The following is a 24,494-nucleotide window of genomic DNA, read 5'->3' on the forward strand; positions in this document are numbered from 1 at the left end:
TCTCAACAACAACATGATTGCAATAACAGAAGCATTTGTCATGTACTTTATCTTCTTTAATCTTTGTGGCAGTTCTCTGCGTTCAAACTCCAAGTCGGGTTTAAGAATGTAGGAGAACTTGACAAAATCACGTAGCTGGAAGGTAGCAGAGGTGGGATTTAACTTTTCCTCTTCTGAATCCCCCAGCTGTAATAGTTGCTATGCCAAATTTGATGTTAATGAAACATATTGGGCTTCCTTGGAATTTCTGGAAAATCCACAAATTGAATAATCATCCTTGAATAATTGGACATTGGATCTGTTTTGGCCAGGGCATCCTTCCCCCCCCCCCCCCCGCCATGTGTTTGATAACAAAGGATTTGAAATCCATCAAATTGACTCCTAATAGTAACCGTCTTAGGACTTCCCTAGCCGAATTGAGATTTTAAAAAAATCTGTGAAGTCCTCTTTGGTTTTGGAGTCACAGAACCTCTATTTCATGTATCCCAAGAAGAGCCCATCAGCTTATGGCCACAAAAGTCCAAAGTCCAACTTCTTCAGATAGCCTTGAGAAAGAAAGGGTAAAGAAAGATCCTCTCCAAATAAATGCAAGAAGTAGTAAAATGATTATCTGAAAACTGTGAAGGGGACAAGGATGCCTGGGTACTTACCAGTAGTTCCCAAGTACTGGGAAGCAGATGTCAGACCCACTGGAAGGGACAACGTCATCGGAAATGGAGCAAGGCTAACAGTGGAGTGAGTCGTTCGTGTGGTTTGTCGGATCTGCCTTCTAAGAGCTCATGAGAGCTTATTGTTAGAGATTCAGGGATTTTGTGAGCGTGCTTTAAAACTGCACGTGATGTGAGGATTGACACCATGGAAATTGGCAAACGCTACAAATAAGGGATTTTTTTTAAGTTCACTTTTTTTAGTAATCTCTATACCCAATGTGGGGCTTGAACTCACAGCTCTGATTGAGGTCTTACGCTCTTCTGACCGAGCCAAGCATGTAGCCCAAGCTTCCTTTTTTTTTCTTTTTTTATTAAAGAATTGATTTACCAGCAATCATTGGCTATTTAGTAAAGAAGTGAACCCTGTGTCATTGAAACTATTAAAATTAAAATTGAAACTATTAGGTGACTTCCTAAAAGATGTGTGGACTAAGTAGAATTAGGAAAAATTAGGTCCCTAAAGTCTTACTCATCTGTATTCTACCTTATCACTGGAATGCACTGATCACAGTGCTAAGGCAAGTGAGATTTGTGATTTGAATTTCTTTACTGGTGCTCCGTTGTCCAACATCTACTCCTTATCTACTCATGGATTTGTGTGTGTTGTGACTTCCTCTAAGCCCCTTCTGTTTTAACGGAAGAGTTTCCATAGCCCTATGGTCTGGTGTCAGACAGCTTCCTTTTGAATCCTCATGTTAATATTGACCAGCGGTGTGAACTCAGAGGGGTTACCTAGACTGATTAAGCCCCATTTTTTTTTTAATCTGTTAAAAGCAGATGATAAAAGGACCGCCTTCAAACAGTTGTTCTGAGCCTTAGACCACAAAAAGTGATTAGTCCAATGCTTGGCCATGGTAAGGATCTTGTAGGTGTCAGTTATATTTCCCCTTAAGGGAGTATCGATTCTAGTGTTTGTTTTTTGTTTGCAATTTCTTGCATCTTTTGGACTCCACATTCTACAAAGAATTTCAAGTATGTGCACACTTTACTCAGTTGACTAGATGGGTTTCTGAATTTGTCTGTGAAGCAGAATTTTTATGTATTTCTTTATTAACACTATGTTGTCAGAGATGCAGTCTTATCAGCCACTGTGCTGGTAACAGTGAACAGTAGATGACTTCAATGTTAATGGCTCTTGGGAGCATATCATTTGGCAGGCCAGTGAAGACCCTCAGAACTTGGAGAAGTTTAAAAAGAATGACGCTGAGAGTAGCCCTCTGCCCCTCCCCCCCCCCAAACAATGGTGAGAACATAGCAAAGGTGTTTATTTTCAGGATAAACTGTTCTTTCGATGAGCAAACACTGTGATGTGTTTATGAGGACACAAGAAAAGCAGACACACGCAGAGTGGTTTATAAGCAGAATGGCTCATAACCCTGGTGTGGAAAAGGCCATTTCTAGAAACTCACAGAGCAAACTCTTTAAAATTTCATTCCTAAAAAGAATAAAAGCTTTTATGGATGAGGAAGTGGGAGACATAGGTGGCAATCATTGTTTCTGCAGGTATGTTCCGTTTTGTGTTGTGTCTAAATATTGAGTCACCTGTGCATAGACCATCATGGAAAGGCAGTACATTATTCAGAACTGAAGGTGCGTACGTTTACTATAAATAATTCATGTTGCATACACTGCGTACATAATGTGGTTTTCATCAACTTCGGATAGCTAGAAGGGTCTGACTGGCCTCTTTTGTGAATACTGGTCTATGGACTGCATGTGTGGTAACACAATTTCAAAAACCAGTCTTTAGGTTCAGCTCTGGCAGAGATCTCAGTGTGATCGACTATGAGGAAATCATGGCTATTCTAAGTCCCTTTTGCCTTTGGGCGATGCCGTAACACAGATTCACATCAGGGAGAGACCGATTCAAAGACCATCTCAACAAGGCAGTTAAGGAAGTGATTAATTCTCATCGTTGGTCATTGTTGACTCGCATCAACATTTTCCAGTCTTTGCTCTTTGGATACCTTGGTGGTATGAAGCAACCATATCAGAAACATGTTTGGAAGTCTGGAACACTTAAAATATGTGTTAAAGGGGCTCCTGGGTGGCTCAGCCTGTTAAGCATCCGACTTCAGCTCAGGTCATGATCTCATGGTCCGTGAGTTCGAGCCCCGCGTCGGGCTCTGTGCTGACAGCTCAGAGCCTGGAGCCTGCTTCGGATTCTGTGTCTCCCTCTCTCTCTGCCCCTCTCCCATTCATGCTCTCTCTCTGTCTCTCAAAAATTAATAAATGTTATATATATATATATATATATATATATATATATATGAACATGTGTTAAAAATCTAAGGATCCCATTCAGAATTTAGGGTTCTGATTTAAGGGTCCTCTGACCTAATTACTCATTTGCAAGAAACACTCCAGGCTCTGATTTATTTTTTCCTTTGACGTTTTGGCTCCTTGCTGTATTAGATTATCCAAATGAAAGTATCAATTGGATATTTCCTCTCCCTCCCCTTCCATGTTGGCAGATGAAAAGAAGAAAAGGTGGCACAAAAATATTTAGTCTGTTAAAGTCAGATTCAACGGAAGCAGAGGTGGAAGAAAGAAACCTAATTGCTTCACTTTGAACACACATGTTTTCCATAGACGGCTGGTTTTCTTCAATTTTCATATTTCCTGCGCATTTCCTTCCTCCAGCCCACCTCTTGGCCACATTAACATTATTTCGTTTCGCAAACGATACCACAGGTGGCCAGAACAGGTTTTGAAAAAGAGAAAATGAAATGGAAACCTGTCAAGGTTGCTTTGTGTTACATTACAGTGTTCGGTGGGGAGAGGCCCACACTCTTGGCCAGAATGAGACTTCTGGACAACGGAGGCATTTCGGAAATCTACACTGTTCCTTTCGTGACCGTCTCCATTAACCGAGGATTAGCTGGCTAGATATCTCTGACGAGGTCAGAGCAGAGAGTTTAATCGCGGCGGTGCACTTGGAAATAAGGTTGAGGATGTGCCCTCACTTCTGGCGTGTGACCAGCCCGATACTGCCTGAAATCCTAGGTCGGGCTTCGTTTAATGCATAGTCTTGTAGGGGCCCACAATCCATAAGACAAAGTCCACACACAAGAGGCAACTGTCAACAACGATTCAACAGAATATAGTGAGTAGGAGTCGGATTGTGTAGGGCAGCCTGTGTTTGTGTATGTGTCTGTCTGTCTCCACCCCTGAGTTCAGGGCAGGAGAAGAGACAGACGAGGAGGGCTGAAGGACATGAGAAGTCTTTGTGGGAAGAGGTGGGTGCTGAGGTGTGCCTGGAAAACTGGGGGCAGGCGGGGAGAACGGAATTTGGGTCAGTGCCGTAGTAGAGTGTGTGTGTGTGTGTGTGTGTGTGTGTGTGTGTGTGTGTGTATGTGTGTGTGTGTGTGTGTGTGTGTGTAGGGCCTCGCGTGTCCGAAAGAAGTCCAGACGGTGAGAAAAAGAGATAAGTGTTCATAAAATAGATGAGCCCCCGTTCTCTGTGAAACTGATGTTATCTGTGGTGAAAAACGGGTGTGCCCTTTGTTAGAATGAATCCACTACTCAGGTGTGTTTGTAACAGTCAATAAAAGGCAGTCTCATTTGGAGAATAAATTTGCAAATTCATGTCACGGGCTGTTAGAGGTGTCTGTCTCTCGTTAGCGTCGGATTTTGATGGATGAAGTTTGGAGAGAGGTGCGCTTCCATTTACTCAGCGTGCAGTTAGTACAAAAGCCCGTTCATGGATGGTCTGACCTCGCGCCCCCTTCTAATTGGCTGTCTTCCAAGCCATTCTTTCCCTTGGTCCCCAAGCTTCCGCCCTACGCCACCTTGTTTCTCGTTCTTCAATGTGCTAAGCTGTCTGCCATCTTGTATTACCCTTGCATCTATCGTGTCCTCTACCGACACGCTTAGCTGTAGGCTCTGGGCAGAGCAGCCCTTTCTCACCCATCAGGCATCAGGTCTGATTTCACTTCTGAGACCAAGGGCCCCACCTCCCATCCCGCCTAGAGTGGTGTCCCTCGGCATTCACCATCGTATCACCCTCTTTAATTCCTTTAAAAGCCACGGAGGGCTCTGAATGGTGTTACTTATTTTTTTCTTCATTACCCGTGTCTGTCTCCTCTTTGGAGGGGTCATCGGAACAGGGACCTCATCTGCCTCGTTCACCGCCATACCCCGGGGGGGGGGGGGAGTAAGTGCTCAATAAAACGTACGCCACACGAGCCCATGGCAGCCGGATCTCCATTATGCCCAGAGCCTCCGGAGCTTGCATCCTCTTCCCCTTCGTGAAGATCCAGAATGGTAGGATCCGGGGTGGCATTAAGTCACAGCACATCTTTGTCCCTTTGTTTCCCTACCGAGGAAACAACGCCACTCAGAGGGACATTGGAGAGAGAGACGCTCCGAGGAGGCAACTGTATGGGTTGGGCAAATGCTGGCCTGTCGGGAGGAGGCCCTGGGTCAATGCATTTCTTGATGTGTTTTTATGTTGTAGCCATCGTGGAATGAAATGACGATACGTAACGTGCTAAGCGTCCGTGTTTCTCCAGCCTGCCCTCTGCAGCCCTCACACGCCTTTCCTGTGCGTGTTACCTGTCCGGACTCTTCTTCCCCTTCTCAAAGCGCCGCTGACTGAGCGTGTTTGCCCCCTACGTATTTTGGTACGACCGCCGTGGTGAATTCATCAAAAGCAGCTCAACAAAACTGTTATTTTTCTTCCCGTCCGTGAGTTTCTCATGGTAGCACACCTCTGGCTGACACTGTCCAGAAGCTGCCTGAGTTCTCATTTTTTTTTTTTTTTTTTTTTTTTTTGGCTAGCCTGGTTTCCAGGTGCCTGGGGAAGAAATTATAAAATACATGTTCTTTAGTTACCTAGGTTGAGTTTATAAATGAAATGTCACCATGCCTTCCCGTGTGCCATCGATTCATGCTAACAATCAAGGGATACATCCGTTATTCTGCTGTCGGGATATGCTTTTCTTTTATTCCATTTTTCCCAAAGGATGTACCGTATTTGGACAGGGCAGAGCCGGCGGGAGAGATTTCTCTTTCGCTTGCCTTCCCCACATCCACCCTTCCTACTTCCTCCTGTTACTGTGCTAGAGGCCCGTGCTCCTGCTCTGCAGGCGGGCACCGGATTTCTGCTAACTCAGTGCACGATCTCGACCCGCAGATGATTCGCGCACCTTCCAGTTATCGGTAATCCGCGCGGTCTGATTCTCCGTCTTCCTTCCGTAGCACTGCAGCGACAACACGCATCCCTGCCAATCAGACATGAATATCGAAGGAGCCTGGAAGAGAGGCTACACGGGAAAGAACATCGTGGTGACCATCTTGGACGATGGCATCGAGAGAACCCATCCGGACCTGATGCAGAACTATGTGAGTGTGGGCTGTGGTCGGAGCACCTCCCCTCCCCCGTGGAAACAAGGGGACTCGTGTCAGGATTAGCAAAAAGGGGGGCTACGGTGGGAAAATGCAGCTAACGGAGACGGTAGGCTCCGAGTAGTGCTTTCATCTTAGACGAGCCACGCCCTCCGAACGCGGGAAGCAGGAGACCCCGCTTTCCACTTGCAGGTGCCTCTGGTGTTCTGATGACAAAATGCAGGTGAGAAGGCAGCAGAAACCCCCACCACCAACACCAGTCACCACTGACAATGACCGCTCTTCTCAGGGATCCGTCCACGCAGCCAGGCAACGCGCTCTGTCTCTTGTATAGAGAAAAGCGGGCTTAGAACTTTTCTCAAGTTATCCAGCCGGTCCCTTTCTTCCTCTCCGTTTTCACAGGACAATAATGATCACGTTCCTACTACTCCTAGGAAGCAGCAGTCAGTTCCTTAGGAAGGAATAGTGATTCCAGGACTCCCGGAGAGTATAGGATGAGCCCAAGACCACGGACCTAGTGAAAGTGCTGAGGCTCAGTACTTGCCCTGAAAATCCTGGTTTCGATACCCGGTGCCCACCGAACACTGGGGTCAGTTTCTGCCCCTAGGGCCTCTGGGTCTCCTTTATCACCGTGATATCCACTGCCTGGAAACGTATCAGTGAACCCTCTGTCCTCTACTCTCCAAGATCATTCCTTCCATTGGCTTCCCCTTTGCAAGTTTTGTCGAAAGGGCCACAGTTACCTTGCAACAATGCCATTCTCTGTCTGGCCTCAATTTGTGTTGCCTGACACCTTAGGGTTCTCTTTGAAATATTTCTTCTGTTACAGAGAGCCCGCAACGATCCCCCACTAATCTGCAGATACAGCCCTGATTCCCATGCGGGCTCAGCAGAAACTCCAGGTGGATCCCACTGAGACCCACGTCTTCTGATTTTCCCTCGGACCTCTTTTCTGTTGCCACCCGGGAACACTGATACCCCTGTGTGGCTCGTACCCTTCAACTGCTTTCACCCACCTTGCCCCTCCCTTCCTCCCCCATTCCTCTTGATTCCAAAGGCCGGGTCGCGTTGAGTCTTCCTAAGTTATATTTTCATGTCGGTGTTGAAGAAACGTTTTCTCTTAAAATTGGTGACTTTTCTGTCCGCTTGCAAGCTTCCTCTCCTGTCCCCGGGAATACAAGCAGCTCTAAATCGTGGCGAAGTCAGCTGCCCCTTGCAGAACCCTTATTGACCCTAAAGGAGGAAAAGTCGTGGGCCAGGGTGGGAAGCCTTGTCGCCCCGCTTGCAGAGGGGACCCACCCCGAGTTATGTGAGTGGGAGGACCATATCGCTTCAGACTTTTGCCTTACATGTTCCGGTTCATGACTTCAGCGGGCCCAGCCCTTCACACTGTGCCCTGAGCTGGCAGAGAATTGCAAGACGGGGCATGCCCGTACATTCCCCATGCACGTTAGCACAAAGGACTTGTCCTCCCGGTGTGCCTGTTGTCTCTCTCTCTCTCTGTCTCTCTCTGTCTCTCTCTCTCGCATGTTCCTCAGTCACTGGTGGGCACAGAGTGGCCCTGAGGAATGTTGTCTTGGGCTCATTCAGAAAGGACCTGACCTTTTCCCTGAGGCCCATTTCAGAGACAGGGTGATGATGCCTTCTTGAAATCTCATCTCCCTGTATCTCTGTCTCCTTCGGCATGGAAAGGCCTGGCTTCTGGGCACCCCGGGGATCACCGTGCCCCTGTGCCCCTGTGACCATTTCTCCTCCGCGTCTCTCTCTTACCTACTGACAAACCGTTTCGGGAGAAACGGCCCCATCCTCTGCAACGTTGCTTTCTCATGTGCTCCGTCTCACGTCATGACACTTAAATGAATTTTCCTGAAGAGACTCCATTTTTATCTCTGCAAACAAAAGACCTCCGAGTCACTCCCTTGGCGCCTCCAAAACCAGCTCTGGCTCACAGTCACCCCTGTCTCTGACCTAGGAAGACCTTCCTTCACACGCAACCCCCCCCCCCCCCGTGTCGCCTTGCGCCAGAACCTTCCCTCGCGGTGTCTCATCCCGTTGCCCTTGAGGTTTCAAAAAAAATTCCGCCAAGGGACTTACTTCACAGATTAATTTTTTACAATGAAATGTTGAAACGATCGCCCCAAAACTAGAGGACTGTCCCTCGGGTTAAAAAAAGAGAGAGGGAGGAACTGCAAATTCATTCAGTTCTTATTTGAACGAAACATTTAAGCGGCTGCTCTCACCCTGCCGCCGAGCACACCCAGACATCGCTGTCTCTTCACAGCAAAGAATTTGAGAGCTAGAAAGAAATTTCGGTTCAGTCTCCTCGGATGATAGGGGAGAAATGGAGGCCTGAAGGCCACAGTGAGTGAGCCCGGGTCCTAGAAGAGAACAGAACTGTGGGTACCTCTCTCAGCAGAGAAGTCTTTCCTGTCACGCACAGTGTGCTTTTTATAGGGTGTTCCTGCTCCCCTCCGCCTAGGAATGTATTTGCGTAAACACAGATAGCTTTACTCTAATTGCGATTGCATTCCTTGCCTTTTTTCATTTTTTCCTCCTGGGAAGAATTCTCCAGAATGTATCTGTGATTAGCGGTACCGGTGCCTTCTCAGTTTGTCTTGATGTTGGAGCTGGTGAAGCTGGAAAAAGCCCATTGGACGGGGGGTCGGGGGGGTAGGCAGATGGCCCGGGTTCCAGTCTTGGTTCCACAGGCTGGTTTGTTTCACGCCTTTGGCCAAGTTACTTAACCTGTCTTAGGCCTCTGTTTCCTTACAAGGAAAATCAGGAAGTTATCCTCGATGCTCTAGTGACCACTGCGGGGGGGGGGGGGGGGGGGGGGGGGCTACGGGGCCGCCTTTGTACGAGAAGCAGGGACTTACCCACCACCTTTATATGTCCTGTGTATTTTGCTTAATTTCTCCAAACGTCAGACTCTATGTACCACAAGTTAGTTTCAGAAACAAGAGCCTTGATAAAGATAGAAAACAAAGATAACATTTACTTTTACCAATACTGTAGACATTACCCTAAAGCATCGGAAAATCCAGAGCATTCTAAATTAGTGCTTACCTACAGTGATATAAATTTGAGTGATGAAATAAGCCGGTAATTTCTTTTTGGGAATTTAGAAATTTAGAAATTTGGAGATTTTTCACAATTGCTTTTAAAAGCGAACAGATCTAGGGGCGCCTGGGTGAGTCCGTTGGCTGAACGTCTGACTCTTGATTTCAGCTCAAGTCATAATCCCAGGGTCATGGGATCAAGCCCTGTGTCGGATTGATCCATACTCAGTGCAGTGCCTTCGTAGGCTTCTGCCTATCTGTCTCTTTCTCTCTCTGCCCCCCGCTTGCACTCAGTCTCTCTCTCTCTCTCTCTCAAATAAAAACAAATAATAAAAATAGAAGCAAACAGGGGCGCCTGGGTGGCGCAGTTGGTTAAGCGTCCGACTTCAGCCAGGTCACGATCTCGCGGTCTGTGAGTTCGAGCCCCGCATCGGGCTCTGGGCTGATGGCTCAGAGCCTGGAGCCTGTTTCTGATTCTGTGTCTCCCTCTCTCTCTGCCCCTCCCCTGTTCATGCTCTGTCTCTCTCTGTCCCAAAAATAAATACACGTTGAAAAAAAAAAAAAATAGAAGCAAACAGGGGAACCTGGGTGGCTCATCTGGTTGAGTGTCCGGTTCCAGTTTTTGGCTCGGGTCATGATCTCGCAGTTCGTGAGTTCGAGCCCCATGTTGGGGCTCTGTGCTGGCTGCACGGAGCCTGCGTGGGATGATCTCCCTCCCACCCCCCCCCCCCCCCCGCTTACTCACTCACTCTCTCAAAAAGAAATGAATAAACTTAAAAATCTAAAAAAAATAATTAAAAATAAAAGCGAACAGATCCAATTTCGATTTCACAGCTACTTTTGTCTTCTTTTGAAGCCTTGACATATAATAAAACTTTGTTCATTATTTTGGTTGGAGCAAAAGGTGATTGGGTATTACTGAAAAGTCTGAGGTACAGATTCTTTTATAGTAGATACGACCTCTGAAACCAGGCAAATGCTGCCTAATAGAGGTACCATGATACCGACTAGAATAGATTTCTAACATTGATTTTTAATTGGCTTGCCAACTGTTTGTGAATTGCCTTCAAAAATCTTCGAATTTTAAAGAACTTAAGAAGTGAAACAAGGTATAGAGAGAGAACTCATGGGAAATAAATCACTTTGCTTCTAGAAAGCCCAAGAATTCTTGACCGAAAAGGCAGTCCCTGCGGACATCTTCAAAGGAGTCGGGTGAGGGGTCCATTCTAGATATGAGGGAAGATGTATTGGCAAGAATGGTCTGTGTTCTTCCTAGGTCTGTGGAGAGTATTTCTTGACCTTAAGGAGAAAAATATGACACTGATTATTACTGAATAAGGCATCCTGACATCAGCGGACCATGAATGTATTATTTAATCTAATTACTCGCTTGCAGAAATGTGTTTAAGAATGCATGAGCCTTCAGATTAATGGCTAATTACTAAACGTCTGTCTCCTCCTTGCACTCTCTCCTCTGTGGCTCTAGGATGCCCTGGCGAGTTGTGACGTGAACGGGAATGATCTGGACCCAATGCCTCGTTACGATGCCAGCAACGAGAACAAGTAAGGCCTGGCGGAGGGGTGGCTGGTGCATGGCCGCCACAGATTTGTGTTTTCTATTCTTGCTGAGGGGAGTGTCTTCTTGGAAATCCTTGGTAACAAATGATCCGTAAATTTGCTCCAAGGTGAACAAGTGTCTTTTTGTGCTGAGGCTTCTGGGTCGTGAAAAGGGGTGGTCTATACTGTAAGAGTGGTTGCAGAGAAAACCGTGGGGCAAGACTCAGTGTTTCCATCTCTCGAGGGCACAGTTGGGGTATGTTGCCCCCCCCAAGAGGTAATTGGCCTGTGACCCATTTTGGGGGGCTGGGGCAGGGGTTCAAAGTGAGAGGCAAAACAAAGCGTACCCCCAAAGAGTTACTTGATTCTGTTAAATTCAACAAATTTCACTGACTGCCGTGCTTAAGGTCTCTCCCAGGGGCTTTCTTACTTGCTTCTTTTTTCTTCTGTAGTGATTGTGTTTTCTGCTAATATACATGAAATACCTATAAGGTTTGCCGTGTACAGAACCCATTACCCTTTATATCCTCACAGTCAAGAGCCATAGAAACCCATTAAACCATTTTCATACTCTCCAGCTAGTAAAGTAGTTTTTGTGAGAGCAAATGAAAATGCACATCCATTCGATACCTTGGGATATCTGAACATTCTTGAGAAAGTAAGTGGGAACGGTTTTTCTTGCTTAAGATGACCCAGATTCTTTAAAGGATTAGTAGATATTTCTAATCTCTAGATCACATTAGCTTTTTTTTCCTTTAACCGCAAAGCTCCTCCAGGATAATGCTGTGATTTAAATACTATCATTTCAATTTTTACTTACATGATTTAGTTTAGGATCTCAAAAGTAGCAAAGAGAAGTGTTTTGCCCATTTATTATGTGCTATTTCCAGCCCTTGTCTTTCTTTAGGGAAAAATTTCTCAGTATTATTTGATTAAGTCAGTCAATAAGTTTAGATAAAACCATCTGACCTAGATAATTGTGACTGTACGTGGGCTTTTCTATTTTTTTCTTTTTCTTTTTCTCTTTTCACCACCTACAAAGAAGCCTCAAAATGTTACTGTGGAAAATATGCTGTTTGCTAATAATTCAGTAAATGGTACAGTTCGGGTTCAGTGGCGAAAGCAGTAATATATATCACGATTTGGATAGAATTTGCAGAACCTTCTAAACAAAAGAAGAAAGGGACCTAAATTACACTGGATAGTTTTCTTTCAGTCCTAGTCATTCCTGTCCAGATCACATTGCTTAAAGTTATAGTGAGTTTCACACAAAGGGTTCTAATTTGAGACAATGCACGCCGTCGACTCCTGCTCGGGTGCCTGCCGCTCTGTGTGCAAGAGAAAACAACGGAGGTAAAGACTAAAATTCTGAAAAAGAACAAAGAAGAGAGAGGAAAATTAGCCAGTTGGGGGGTGAGGGGAAAAGTAAACAGAACAGAGGACACCCCCCCCCCCCCGCCACAGGATGGTCTTCGGAAATATGACAACTTGCCAGGTACCGCGAAGCGGAAGGTGAGGTGCTTGAAATCCAAGAGGGACTAGCAGCCGCAGGTGTGGACAAGCGTGGGCGATGGTGATCCTGGGGTGTGCATCCCTGCAGGGTTCGTGTAGTCCCACAGAGCTAGGTGCGTTTGCTCCGTTCACCTGGAGTTTCTGGGGCAACATTGTGCGTTGACACATGCAAATTTCACAGTATCCTTAAATTGTTGTCTAATATGTTAGTGGCATTATTGGAAGAAATTTGGGTTTTCAAGGCAAGCACGTTGGGGAATCCTACTATACTATATCCGTTGGCTTAATTTATCCCGTCAACATGTGTGCAGAGCAAAGAGAAACAGGAAATACACAGGCAAGACTAGATCATGTTCACACCCGGAGTGTATTTGTGCAGGATGTCGAGGGACAAGAGGGGCGATAGGTAGAAGCCCGTTTTGTTCCCTCGACGGTCTTATTTGAATCTACACGTGGCGATTTTCTGCACTGAAACCCTCGTGGTGACGGTGACTGTTCTCGGAGGGTGTGTCTGACATGCGGCCAATGTCGCCGACCACAGAGTCTGTCGTTAACACAGACAGTTCTTTGAGTGTTGGCTTTGAGGGCTTTTCACGGGCTGCCTTGTGAAAACCATATCTTATGCAAGACTTCCTTTCAAACTTGGCTCGCCCCAAGACCTGTTTTTTCAAGAAGCATGGCCAGGGTCCTGCTCACTCTGGCAGATTTTAGCGTGTCCTCTGTTGACCCATTCGAAGTACCGTCCGTGGTTCGTTGAGTGCAGCGTGGGTTTAGCTATTGGCACACACGGGCATTGTTCTAGACGTGTGCTTACATCTGTGGTCTTGACAGTGAAACAGGGCACTTACAGAGGGACACCACCCCAGCGTCCCCTCCCTTTGTTTTCTGAGAGTGACCTGGGGCCTCAGATGTCCCCCTCCCTTCTCTCAGCCGCCTGATTTTCTTTTTGGCCAAACACAAGCGTGTCGTCAGGCATTTGGGGTTAAGATATCCTCTCTGCTCATTAGACCGTAATTATAGATGTGATTGATGGATCTGTCTTTAAGCACGGATCTGTACCTGGATAATTCTGTTTGAATGGAAGTCACTTGGCATCAGGAAATTAGCAGCGGGTTTATAGTTTAGAAGAGTTGACAGTTACCCTTGGTTCTCCTGAATTAGCTTCATAATCTTTAGCCCTAACTACTCTGAGCTTTAGTGCTTTTTTTTTAATCTCTAAAATCATAATAATGCTTCTAACGAATAGTAAAACATGTAAAACACCGAGCATAATAAAACTGACTACATATTAGGTGCTAGATAATTATAGCCGTTATTATAATTGTGTGCTCTCTTCCTATATCTGGTTCTTGATAAGTAATCAATTAAAGGGGCGCCTGGGTGGCTCAGTCGGTTAAGCGTCCGACTTCGGCTCAGGTCATGATCTTGTGGTCTGTGAGATCGAGCCTCGCGTCGGGCTCTGTGCTGACGGCTCGGAGCCTGGAGCCTGCTTCTGAGTCTGTGTCTCCTTCTCTCTCTGCCCCTCCCCTACTCCCACTCTGTCTCTCTCTCGCTCTCTCAAAAGTAAATAAACATTAAAAAAATAATCAATTAAAAATTACAATCGGCTCAACAGATATGTGCATATGAACATTTCTAATTTAATCTAATACTTGGAGGTCTTCGTTTATTTCCAGGGTTAGAAGTTTCGGTAGGTTTCTCTGTTGCTTTAGGTGCTGAGGGCTGTGGCTCCTTCAGTCTACGGTAAATCTGCTTTTCTTCAGTTCTGTTTCCCCATCTCCTTCAGCAGAGCATGAATCTTTGAATTTGCTGTATGATAGTGAAGGGGAGGAATTTCTAATAGTCATCAGAAAGCAATAGTTGAGGGCCATGATGTGCGAATATCTCCTCTTCATATGGTCTTACCAGTATGTATCTGGAATTATTTCATACTCAGCCGCATTTGTTCATTCATCCATCAGGTATTCACCGAGACCCTACTTGGTGAATGGCTCTGGGCTAAATGCTTGGGGGATATGAGGATGAAATAATTTGGGCAGCTCACCAACGGGTTTAATTAGCAGAGGACTTACGAAGCTCTAATGCCTGATGGGTTTTAGGACTCCAAGAGATTGCACCCTCAAAACTCCATGCCAATCATCTCTGTTAGACTTGACACGGTTACATGTCTAGTGCTGACGCTTGGGGTGACGGAAATCACCTCTGAAGTACAAAAGTTGTGAAGATTCCTTTTTTGTCGCTTTTTCACATCCCCCGTAACAGGTGCTATAGAAATAGCCGTACTCGAGACCACACAATGTGTCCTCCCGTTCAGGTTTGCCTCCATTTGTATTGGCTTGCTGAATACAGGTGACCGCGTTGTTCTAGGCTTAAAATAGAAATGCCTCCCTGCGAATGAAAGAGTCTCCTGGCATTTCATACCGCTACTCCTATTTCTGATAAATGAATTATTGATGTCTGAGTTAGATCTCCCCTTCCCTGGTTTGCCTCTTGTTAAATGTTCTCTCCATTTAAAAGTCATAGCAACGTATTTAGTGGGAGGTGAGAGCACACATTTTATCTTGAATGTGTGATACGTGGGCCCAGAATCGAATTCCTTTTCAAAATGAACCACTCCGTAGGTTAAAGACTCATTTGTCAAAAGGAATGAATTTTTCATCTTCCTTTCTTACCTCGATTTTCAGGAAGATTTAAGGGTGGATGAAGCACAGTTTTTCTGGTTCTTCAGTCTCCTTTTCACATATCGCTTCCGGTTTTAAGAATGCCACCATGTCGTGGAAACCAAAGTTGTGTGTGGCCTTCTCTTTCTCATGCCCACAGATGAGGACTGTGGTCAGCAAATAGTACTCCAGAGCAAAGCCAATGAGTCAGCATTTTCTACCTATGCAGAAAATACTTTAACTCAATTCTAGAGGGGGAAAAAAAAAAACCTCTTTAGATACTTGGCCTTATCTTTAGATCTACAACCTTGACAGGTAGAGAAGCCTTATTTATTTTAATTTTTTTATTGAAGTATAATTAACATGCAGTGTCATATTAATTTCAGTGTACAATATAACGGTGCAGCAATTCTATACATTTCTCAGCGCTCATCAATAGAAGTGTCCGAAGTGTCCTCTTCATTCCCCTTATCCATTTCACCCATTCCCCACCCACCTCCCCTTTGGTAATCACCAGTTTGCACTCTGTATTTACGAGTCTGCTTGTTTTGTTTGTCTCTTTTTTTTCCCCTTTGCTCTTTTGTTTCTTAAATTCCACACAAGTGAAATCCTGTGGTATTTGTCTTGGTCTGTCAGGCTTATTTCACTTAGCTTTATACTCTCTCAGTTTATCTACGTTGTGGCAAGTAGTAAGATTTCGTTCTTTTTTATGGCTGAATAATATTCCACTGTGTGTGTGTGTGTGTGTGTGTGTGTGTGTGTGCGCGCGCGCGCGCATGTGTGTGCATGTGTGATGTCCTCTTTGTCCACTCATCTGTCAGTGGACATGTAAGTCACTTCCATATCTTAGTTATTGTAAATAACACTTCAATAAACGTAGAGAAGCATGTATCTTTTTGAATTAGCGTCTTCATCGTCTTTGGGTAGATACCCAGTAGTGCAATTATTGGATCATAGGGTAATTCTGTTTTTAACTTTTGGAGGAACCTCTGTACTATATTCTGCAGTGGCTCTACCAGTTTGTATTTCCATCACTAGTGCACAAGGGTTCCTTTTTCTCCACATCCTCATCAACACTTGTTATTTCTTGTCTTTTTGATTATAGCCATTCTGACCCTATAATAAAGTGATGTTTGATTGTGGTGTTAATTTGTATTTCCCCAATGGTGAGTGATGGTGAGCCTCATTTCATGTGTCTTTTGGCCATATGTGTGTCTTCTCAAAGAAATCTACAGATTTAATGCAATCCCTATCAAAATACCAACATTTTCCACGGAACTACAACAAATAATCCTAAAATTTTTATGGAGCCACAAAAAACCCCAAATAGCCAAAGCAATCTTGAAAAAAAAAAAAAAGCTGAATGTATCACAATCCCAGATTTCATGATATCCTCCAAAACTGTAGTCATCAAAATACTATAGTATCGGAACAAAAATAGACACATAGATCAATGGGAGAGAATAGGGACCCCAGAAATAAACCCACACTTTTATGGTCAATTAACCTATGACAAAGGAAGCAAGAATAGATAGTGGGAAAAAGACATTCTCTTCAACAAATGGTGCTGGGAAAACTGGACCAGCTACTACATGCAAAAGAATGGAACTGGGCCACTTTCTTACACCATGCACAAAGATAAACTCAAAATGGACCTAAATGTGAGACTTGAAACCATAAAACTCCTAGACAAAAATAGACCATAATTTCTTTGACATTGGCCGTAGCAGCATTATTCTAGATATGTCTCCTAAGGCAAGGGAAACAAAAGCAAAATTAAACTATTGGGTCTGCCTCTACCAAAATAAAAAGCTTTTGCAGAGCAGAGTAAACCATCAACAAAACAAAGAGCCTACTTAGTGGGAGAGGCTATTTGCAAATGACATATCCAATAAGGGGTTAGTATCCAAAAAAATATAAAGAACTTCTCCAACTCAACACCAAAACAAACCCCCCAACTAATCCAATTAAAAAATAGGCGGAGGACCCGGACAGACATTTTTATAGAAGCCTTATTTCTTTATACCCCGGATTTAGCCAAAGAAGCTCAGATAAAATTATCATATAGCTAAATAGGTCAGAAATAAACCTACCAAAGAAAAGTAGGGCCAGTATCAGAGGCCAGTTTGTTTTTCCAAATACTTCCAACAGTTTTCCTCTAATCCTATTGGAAAATGGCACTATAATATACTATGTAGGAATTACTTAAACAGTGGTTATCAAATGAATTTATTGGCGTTGACTGCAATTGTGTGTGCTACAGCTGTACATGTTCTTAATGTATATAGAACAGACAATTATGAAAAATGTCTGACACTTGTCATATGCAGGTACGGATTCTATGTGCATGAAAGAACATACAACAAATATTTTAGAAAATCCATTTCTATCGTATTGGGTTCACGATACAATACATTGAGATAAGTAACATTTTTGACCATCTTCTAGATTCTGGGAAGTGGCCGGGGTCTGGGCCCTCACGCGGAGTTAGAATACAACAGGACAAAGCCCTTCTCAGCCTGGAAGCCAGCCAGCCCTCTCTCTTCCCTCACTGGCCCTTGGTCACAAGCCCTGCCTTCCTCAGCACGATAGTCCTCCTCTTTAATAGCTCAGCCAAGACTTACACCCCCAACCCACCCACGCCTCCCCTCTAGCCTTCCGTTGGTCTGTCCCTTCTCTCACCTGCGTCCTTGTAAAATCTCCAAAATGGCTTCCCCATCTCCAGTCTTACCCCCATCCTGCTACCCAGGGACTATTTCTGAACCAAAATAAGAACGTCCTTTAATGTTTTGACATTTTGTTAAAACTACAAGATGCTTTGTCCCCTACTCCTCCCTCACTATTAAGCCTGATCTGCCCTGTGTGTCCACTCCTCCTTCATTGTATTTATCAGCCCGCAAGACTTGTGGAGCTCTCTTAACGTGCTGCACTATACAACCTTCCACGGTCAGCACCTGCACGATCCACCTTTCCCCTTCATCTGCTGTGACTTCCCTGTGATGTCTTCTCTCACCGCTGTCATCTGAGCCGGATACCCTCCTGTGAGTTTTTCACAGTGCCTGTGAATTTACTTCTTTTATAAAACCCTTCCTGTGGTTGACAGGGTCACATTTACCAAGGCAGAGAATAGGGAGAGAACAGATACTGAGACGATAATTTCCAGTTTAGTTTGGGTTATAAAATGTTTGTTTGGTCTTACAGTAATTAGAAGAGTATCAACCTTGATCACTCATATAGGTGAATTAGCAAAATATATGGCAAAATAGTAACTATTTAAAAAGTGCTATATATACTAGAATTTTGTGCTGGTTACTTTTTTTTTTTTTTTTGGCCCTCCTGCCTGCTGTGTACCCGAGAAAGCTGACCTGTAAGGACTGTGTTAATGGACCCCCTTGCCCTCCAGCTTCCCATTGGGTTTGGTCAATGGAAGACTCAAGCAGGAGATCGCTAGGATACAGAAGGGTGGAGAAGGAGGAGTATTTATTCTCTGCCCCCCTCCTTACTGAACCATTGGGTACTGTGTACCAGAAGATCATAACTCCAGTCAGGTGGCCCTAAGTCTTGCCTCCTAAGGGCTCTCCTTTGTGGGCATCGATAACCATTCCTTCCCCCACGGTTCCAGGGTTTTTCCAGCGTGGCTAGTTTAGAACGCCACCCTATTCCCTATCGGTTTCCCCAAACCCTGCCCGCATCCTTATGTAAGTCCCTTGAATAAATTTTCTCACGTTACCCAGTGTAAAAGAATCCACTGTTTCCTGATTGGCCCTGACTGACACAGGCCTGTTAGTTTTTTAGCCTGGTAACTTTGGTAGAGTACATGAAAAAAGGTTCAGACACTTCCAAGAAAGAAGACAACTGGGTTCATAGGAGTTGTGTAAATGGCTGCTTATTCTTTAATGAGAACTGAATAAATACAAAACATAGTTACCTAATCTAGAATCCTTATATACCTGTCATTTGAAGTATAAATATTAATTTTTATAAAACAACGTGTTCATGATTCGGGGAATTATAACCATGATAATGCAGTCTTCAGACCCCTCTGTTCTTTGTCAATTTCAGGGTGTTCTCCTCCAGGATTTGGGGGCATAGTCTCTTGGGGCTCTCAGTAACAGTTTCAATAAAGAGTCTGATGGATGCTATAGGTTAAAATGAGGTTTGGGTATAATTTATGCAAACCCAGTGCACTATTGACATGAATAATTGATAGTTGCTTCAATTTAAATTTCTTATTTAAAAAACAAACTCACAAATTCCTGAGGCCTCTAAAGCAGATGGAATTGCAGTAAGGGAAAGATAAGTATCCTTTTTAAATAATGGATTAAGCATTTGAGCAAGGTTTCCAGACAGGTATATTTATTTATCTTTCTCTTTTCATCTTCTCCTCTAACCTCCACCTTGGATCCTTGTATTTTCTCTTGTTTCTTTATATCCTGAAATACGTAAAATTTAGAGCACGAAGGTCAGGGACTTGAGAGGTCAGTGTGAGCCGTGCATTGTTGCGGAGCCGAGAAGGCATTCAAGACCTTTCGAGTGCATTCAGCCAGTGGATACTCATGTCAGATGCTGAAAAAGAAGGCAGACTGGGGAGAAAAAGACACCTTGTTTTGTTTTTCTCACTCCCTGTGCAGATACTTAGAAGAAAGAACAGGCCAACAGTATAATCAAACTACAAACTGGCTAATTGTTCATTTTAACAGTTGACAAGATACGATTTCGATATTGGTTGTCGTCGTATTCAAATCCAGTGCCTTCTAAGTTAAGGGACTAAAGTTAGAATTTTTTTTTCTTTCCTAACTAAAAGGGACGTCATAATTTTTGTGTTGTGGCAATTCAGTGAATGACAGTGGACACCTGTTGCTCCAGTGGACTTAAATAATTCTGTGTGTTTCATATCAGTAGGAGGTACGCATTTCTTTTTTTAAAATTATTTTTTAACGTTTACTTATTTTTGAGAGACAGAGAGAGAGTGTGAGTAGAGGAGGGGCAGAGAGAGGGGGAGGCACAGAATCCAAAGCAGGCTCCAGGCTCCGAGCCGTCAGCCCAGAGCCCAACGCGGGGGCTCGAACCCGCAAACTGTGAGATCATGACCCGGGCTGCTTAACGGACTGGGCCACCCAGGCACCCCAGTAAGTGTGCATTTCAGTTACGATCCTCAACCAAAGGTGGAGAGGCAGAAAATAGGTCTTTTATATCAGAATATGTTTGATTAGTTCTCATAAAATAGGTCACCAAAGAAGGCAAGGTGATGTAGTGAGAAAAAAAGAATTGGATGGATTTGGATGAGACCCGTATACCAGCCCCAGCCTTGTTGTTCACTGTGTCTGTGGCCTGGGAGAAGCATCTTTGTTGGAACCTCCCTTGTCACACAGGTATCTCAATGTCCCTGACTGACTTAGCCAAAGAACTAGAAATCTCTGGGCTTGCTACTCGCTGTAGTTGAATATGACGTAAGCAGCTGCGAGTAAGGTTAACACATCTGTATGCTTTCTCATTTACTGTTACACGTCAACCCACATTCCGAAAGTCTAGAGAGGTGGAGTAAAATGTCGAATGTCACTGAGCAGCAGTCAGAGTTTGAGCTCATTGATTCCCCCCGCACCTATTTACCTGCGTAGCCAAATTAATCTGTGGTCAAGTAGAGGAGAAATTAATTCCTGTGTCGAGCACATGCTTCAGTAACTTGTACTACCTTGGGAAAGCTGGAATGATCAAAATGCTGTGCCGCTGTGGTCAGTAAATACTCAGTAGCTGGCTGGGCTGTACCAAGAGCTGGTACTCAGAACTCTGTTTCTCCTTGGGGAGGGGATTGGTCCATAAAGGCCGCCAATGCCTTGTGCACGTGTGATTTTGGACAAATAACTAAGATCGTTTATTACAGAAATTTATCGTATAGGTCTGACTTCCCACTGGTATTTGTTTTGTGGAAATAAATGAAGGCCACCCAAATGAGTCTAGGGCTGATTTATTCAGAGTTTGCTCTAGCAAGGGACTCAACCACCATCGCTTGAAGAGACCCAAGGGCAGAAACATGACTAGGAAAGCTTTATCATTATAAAAAAGGATGGAAGGAAAGAAAGGAAGAGGGAGAGAAAGAAAGAAAAAAGAAAGAGGAGGGAGGGAGGGAAGGAGAGAAGGAGAAAAAGAGAAAGAGAAAGGAGGGAGGGAAGGGGAGAAGGAGAGGGAGAGAAAAAAAAGGAGGGAGGGAGGGAGAGAGAGAGGGAGAGAGGGAAAGAGTTCAGAAGGAGGGAGAGGGAGAGAGGGAAGGAAAAAAAAGAAAAGGAAGGCTTCCGGATACGGTCCCATCAGTGGTTGGTATGGGAAAGACCGGAGCATAGGTCTCTGTTCCCAAACAGTTCTAGTGTATATTAACATCTTTAAAAGAAAATTGAATGAGAACTAGGTGATTACAGTATAAATAAATGGTTGGGGAAACTACATAAAATTGTCAACGGTATGGCTGTTACTAATATTATTAAGGTGGTAGTAATTAAGAAATAAGGTAAAGTTTTAGTCTGATTCACAGAGGGCAGGTAGTTCGTTTTCACATTTCTCTGTATGGAGATATGGACTCTCTGAGGTTGGAATCACATAAGTAACAGGCACTTTCCCAATGTTTTTGTGCTTAAATGACAGTCTGGAAAGGGGGGCTGTGCAAGATCCTCTGTAGGAGGGAAAGACTCAGCGGAAGGACATCAGAAGCCTTCTCCTACTCTAGGAAGGTGTGGGGTCTTGAGGATGTGTCCTGCTTTGGGGAATTGTGGAGCGAGATTTTGCACCGACAGTAGCTTGAAGGAGTTGTGAAGAACAGTGGACTCCTGGAGATTCTCCAGCAAATTCCCCTGAATCCCCACTTTCTCCGCAGCACGTTCTCCTCACAAGCTGCCATCTCATGAATTTTAAAAAAGACTGACCTTTGTTAGTAGAGTTTACCTCTTTCTATTTTTAGATATCCCCATGCCATCTGCATGTAATTTACATATGCTAGTAAATGCATTTGAATTTGCATGGATGGCAGATAAAATACCTTGTGGCGACACCCTGGGCTGAGACGAGCTGACTGCTAAAGATTTTGTATGACCTTTTTGCTCTTGGTTGGTTTTCCTCCTTCTGGGGTTCTCTTCACAGAGGCACACCCCCTCCCACGCCTGTCCTGACCACAAATATTGACTCATTTTTTTTCTCCCACCCTGCAGCCCCACCTGTATCAGGTTGTCACAGATCCCTTTCGTTTTTCACCCTCCAATACCTGGGTCTTCCCATAGGCGCCAGCGTGATGTCGCCGGAGAACAAGGCACACATCTGCCTCCAGCGACGGCCCCCAGTCTTGGCACCCGTTTCCATAGTTGGTGCTGGGTGATCTGACTAGAACTTACGCTGTTCAGCGGTTGTGATTGCAACCGTTGCTCATTTTCTTGGACATCAAGCTCTTTCATCAAACTTCTTTATTTTTCTTCCTCAAGGAATGACAACGTCCCTTTAAGGCTTTTTAAAGGAGTGGCAAATATATGGGGGGCGGGGGGGGGCGGTGGTGCCTCTGAGAAGGAGCTGGGGTTTGAGTTGAGAGGATCAAAGGATTGGAGGCCTTGGCTTCGTTGAAACTGGATTCAAACTGAGGCAAATGGGGTCCTCAAGCGAGGTGCGAGTCCCAGCAGCAGCTCTGCTAACCGTGCATTCACCTTCTCCTCCACACTTGGAGGCTTACCATTCTCGGGGCAGTAGAGGTCCCTGTGGGTGTGAGTCTAGTATTTCCCCCTACAGAGATGCCCCAGCAACCGTGGCTTACCTCCTCTAGGAGTTGAATTTATATCAAATCATCAGCCCTCTATGGGGAGTAACACTGGTGGCATTCTCATGGCGGCACCATGTTCCGCGGCACGGAAGTATGGAACAAGTCCCCCCCTCCCCGGTGTATTTGTAGGAGTGTTCATTTAAGTGGGTTGAAATCTCTGGAGCCCAAAGGCACTATGAGAACAAGCCATCCGCAAATTATGCGGATGCTCGTTCTTTCATGTTTTGGAATCGTGCATACTGTTCTACATCAGTTGATTCTATTTACCGTCCTCCAACTTCCTCCTTGTGTTTCTAGGGGCTTCGATTAGAATCCCCGTTGTAAAGCTTATTTTAGTTATGGGGAATACTAACTCATGTTTAGTCCATCCCGGTTGAAAGAAAATACTCATGACTTCTCTCTGGTTTTGTTTTGGTTTGTTTTATCTTTAACTGGGGAGAGATTTCTTCTTGCGAAGAAAGTAAATGTTGTTAAGGATGGTGCCCATATATTAAATTCACCTGTTTTTCCACCAAGGTTTATGGGTTTCTGAAATCTACACGAATATAACACTTCGATTTCCAAGACGTGTATTTGGAGTGAACCAGGAGAGTGTGGATGGGGAGAGAGGTCCAAGTAACTGCTTGCTAGATGAGTTAGTTGTTTAATAAAATTGAATAATCCTTTCATACACTGAGAGAATGTTTTGAGCAATACCCTATAAAACTCTGCCTATGCAGATACATGGGTCAACACTACATGTGGTTCATACTTGAGACGTTATTGTTATATCACCATCACGGTTTTACATTTATTATTATAAAACAAGCTGCTTATTTGACTTCCTGCAAGCAGTTCTATAGGTTTGAGAAGCTTGGTACACGATTTGGGTGGGGAAGCAGAGAATAGCTTTGTCTCCCCAGAAGCCCTTGACTGGTTTTGCCTTGAGCTAGAAATTCAGCAGGTCTAAATCGAGTTCAGCGGGGTCACTATATGTTTTCCGTGAGAGAATGAGAAAAAAAAGAGCAGGTTTTCTGGTTCCCTTGACTGGCATGAATCCACGTCATCTCAGACCTCACTGTTTCAAATACAGATAGAGCCACCTACTCAGAATAGTTACTTATCTAGAACTTTACAGCTCGCAAAGCATTTCTGCACATATTCTCACGTGATCTGTAAAAGCTCATGTCAGAGAGGTAGCAGGTCATAGTTTCGGTGCCCCAGTGTCTGAATTCTCTATGTGTGAGGAATTTGCTGTCTTGAGAGAGAGCAAAGACTTTTTCTAGGACGGCAGCTGAAAATGCCAGATGGTGTTAACTCACTCAGCCTCTGTTGCTCTAGTCTAGGGCCTAGGTCATGGGATCTAGATTCTAAGTCAATGGCAGTTGCGCAGGCTAGTGACCTAAAGGCCAGGTCAACTCTCCCTCGCTTGCCTGGATTCTCCTCCCTGTCCCTCTCTCTTTCTCAGTAGAGTGGTGGTGTTTTTCTTCATCCTGACCCTCCATCTTGGTTGTTCTGTGTTCCTAACAATCCTGAGCTTCTCAATATCCTTTTAATAAACTACTTTTCTGCCTAACTCAGCCAGTGACAGTAAAGGAGCTGTAATTAAATCCCATTATTGTTGCCCCCTCTTTCCAGGGGAAGGAAACAAAATTCGAGGCAGGTTCCCATAACTTACCAAAGTGAGTCTGGCTTCCAAACGCATGCGCTTTGTATCACAAAATAGGCTCTAATTTGGAGCACAATTCTAAGATGTCCGTTTTTGGAATATAGAGTTCATAAACAAGACACTTTTAATTCGTGGAAATAAATGTAGCTAGTTTATGAGAATTTAGCTCCTCTTACGTGGCATATAGTTTCATTCAGAAAAGACTTT

The 24,494-nt window shown here is 44.5% G+C and overlaps 1 protein-coding gene across 2 annotated transcripts in view; it reads left to right on the plus strand.

The window, feature by feature from the left end:
* Positions 1 to 24,494, plus strand: part of PCSK5 (proprotein convertase subtilisin/kexin type 5) — a 455,082-nt gene that overhangs the window by 124,187 nt on the left and 306,401 nt on the right. For both annotated transcript variants that reach the window (XM_047102277.1, XM_047102287.1), the window contains exons 4-5: positions 5,913 to 6,056; positions 10,605 to 10,681. In XM_047102277.1, the coding sequence (XP_046958233.1) occupies positions 5,913 to 6,056; positions 10,605 to 10,681 (221 nt within the window). The remainder of the gene's footprint in view (positions 1 to 5,912; positions 6,057 to 10,604; positions 10,682 to 24,494) is intronic.

This window comes from Lynx rufus, unplaced genomic scaffold, assembly GCF_022079265.1.
Source record: "Lynx rufus isolate CCGP_SWC_20201006 ecotype Redwood Valley unplaced genomic scaffold, mLynRuf1.p SCAF_10, whole genome shotgun sequence".
Classification (NCBI taxonomy): domain Eukaryota; kingdom Metazoa; phylum Chordata; class Mammalia; order Carnivora; family Felidae; genus Lynx; species Lynx rufus.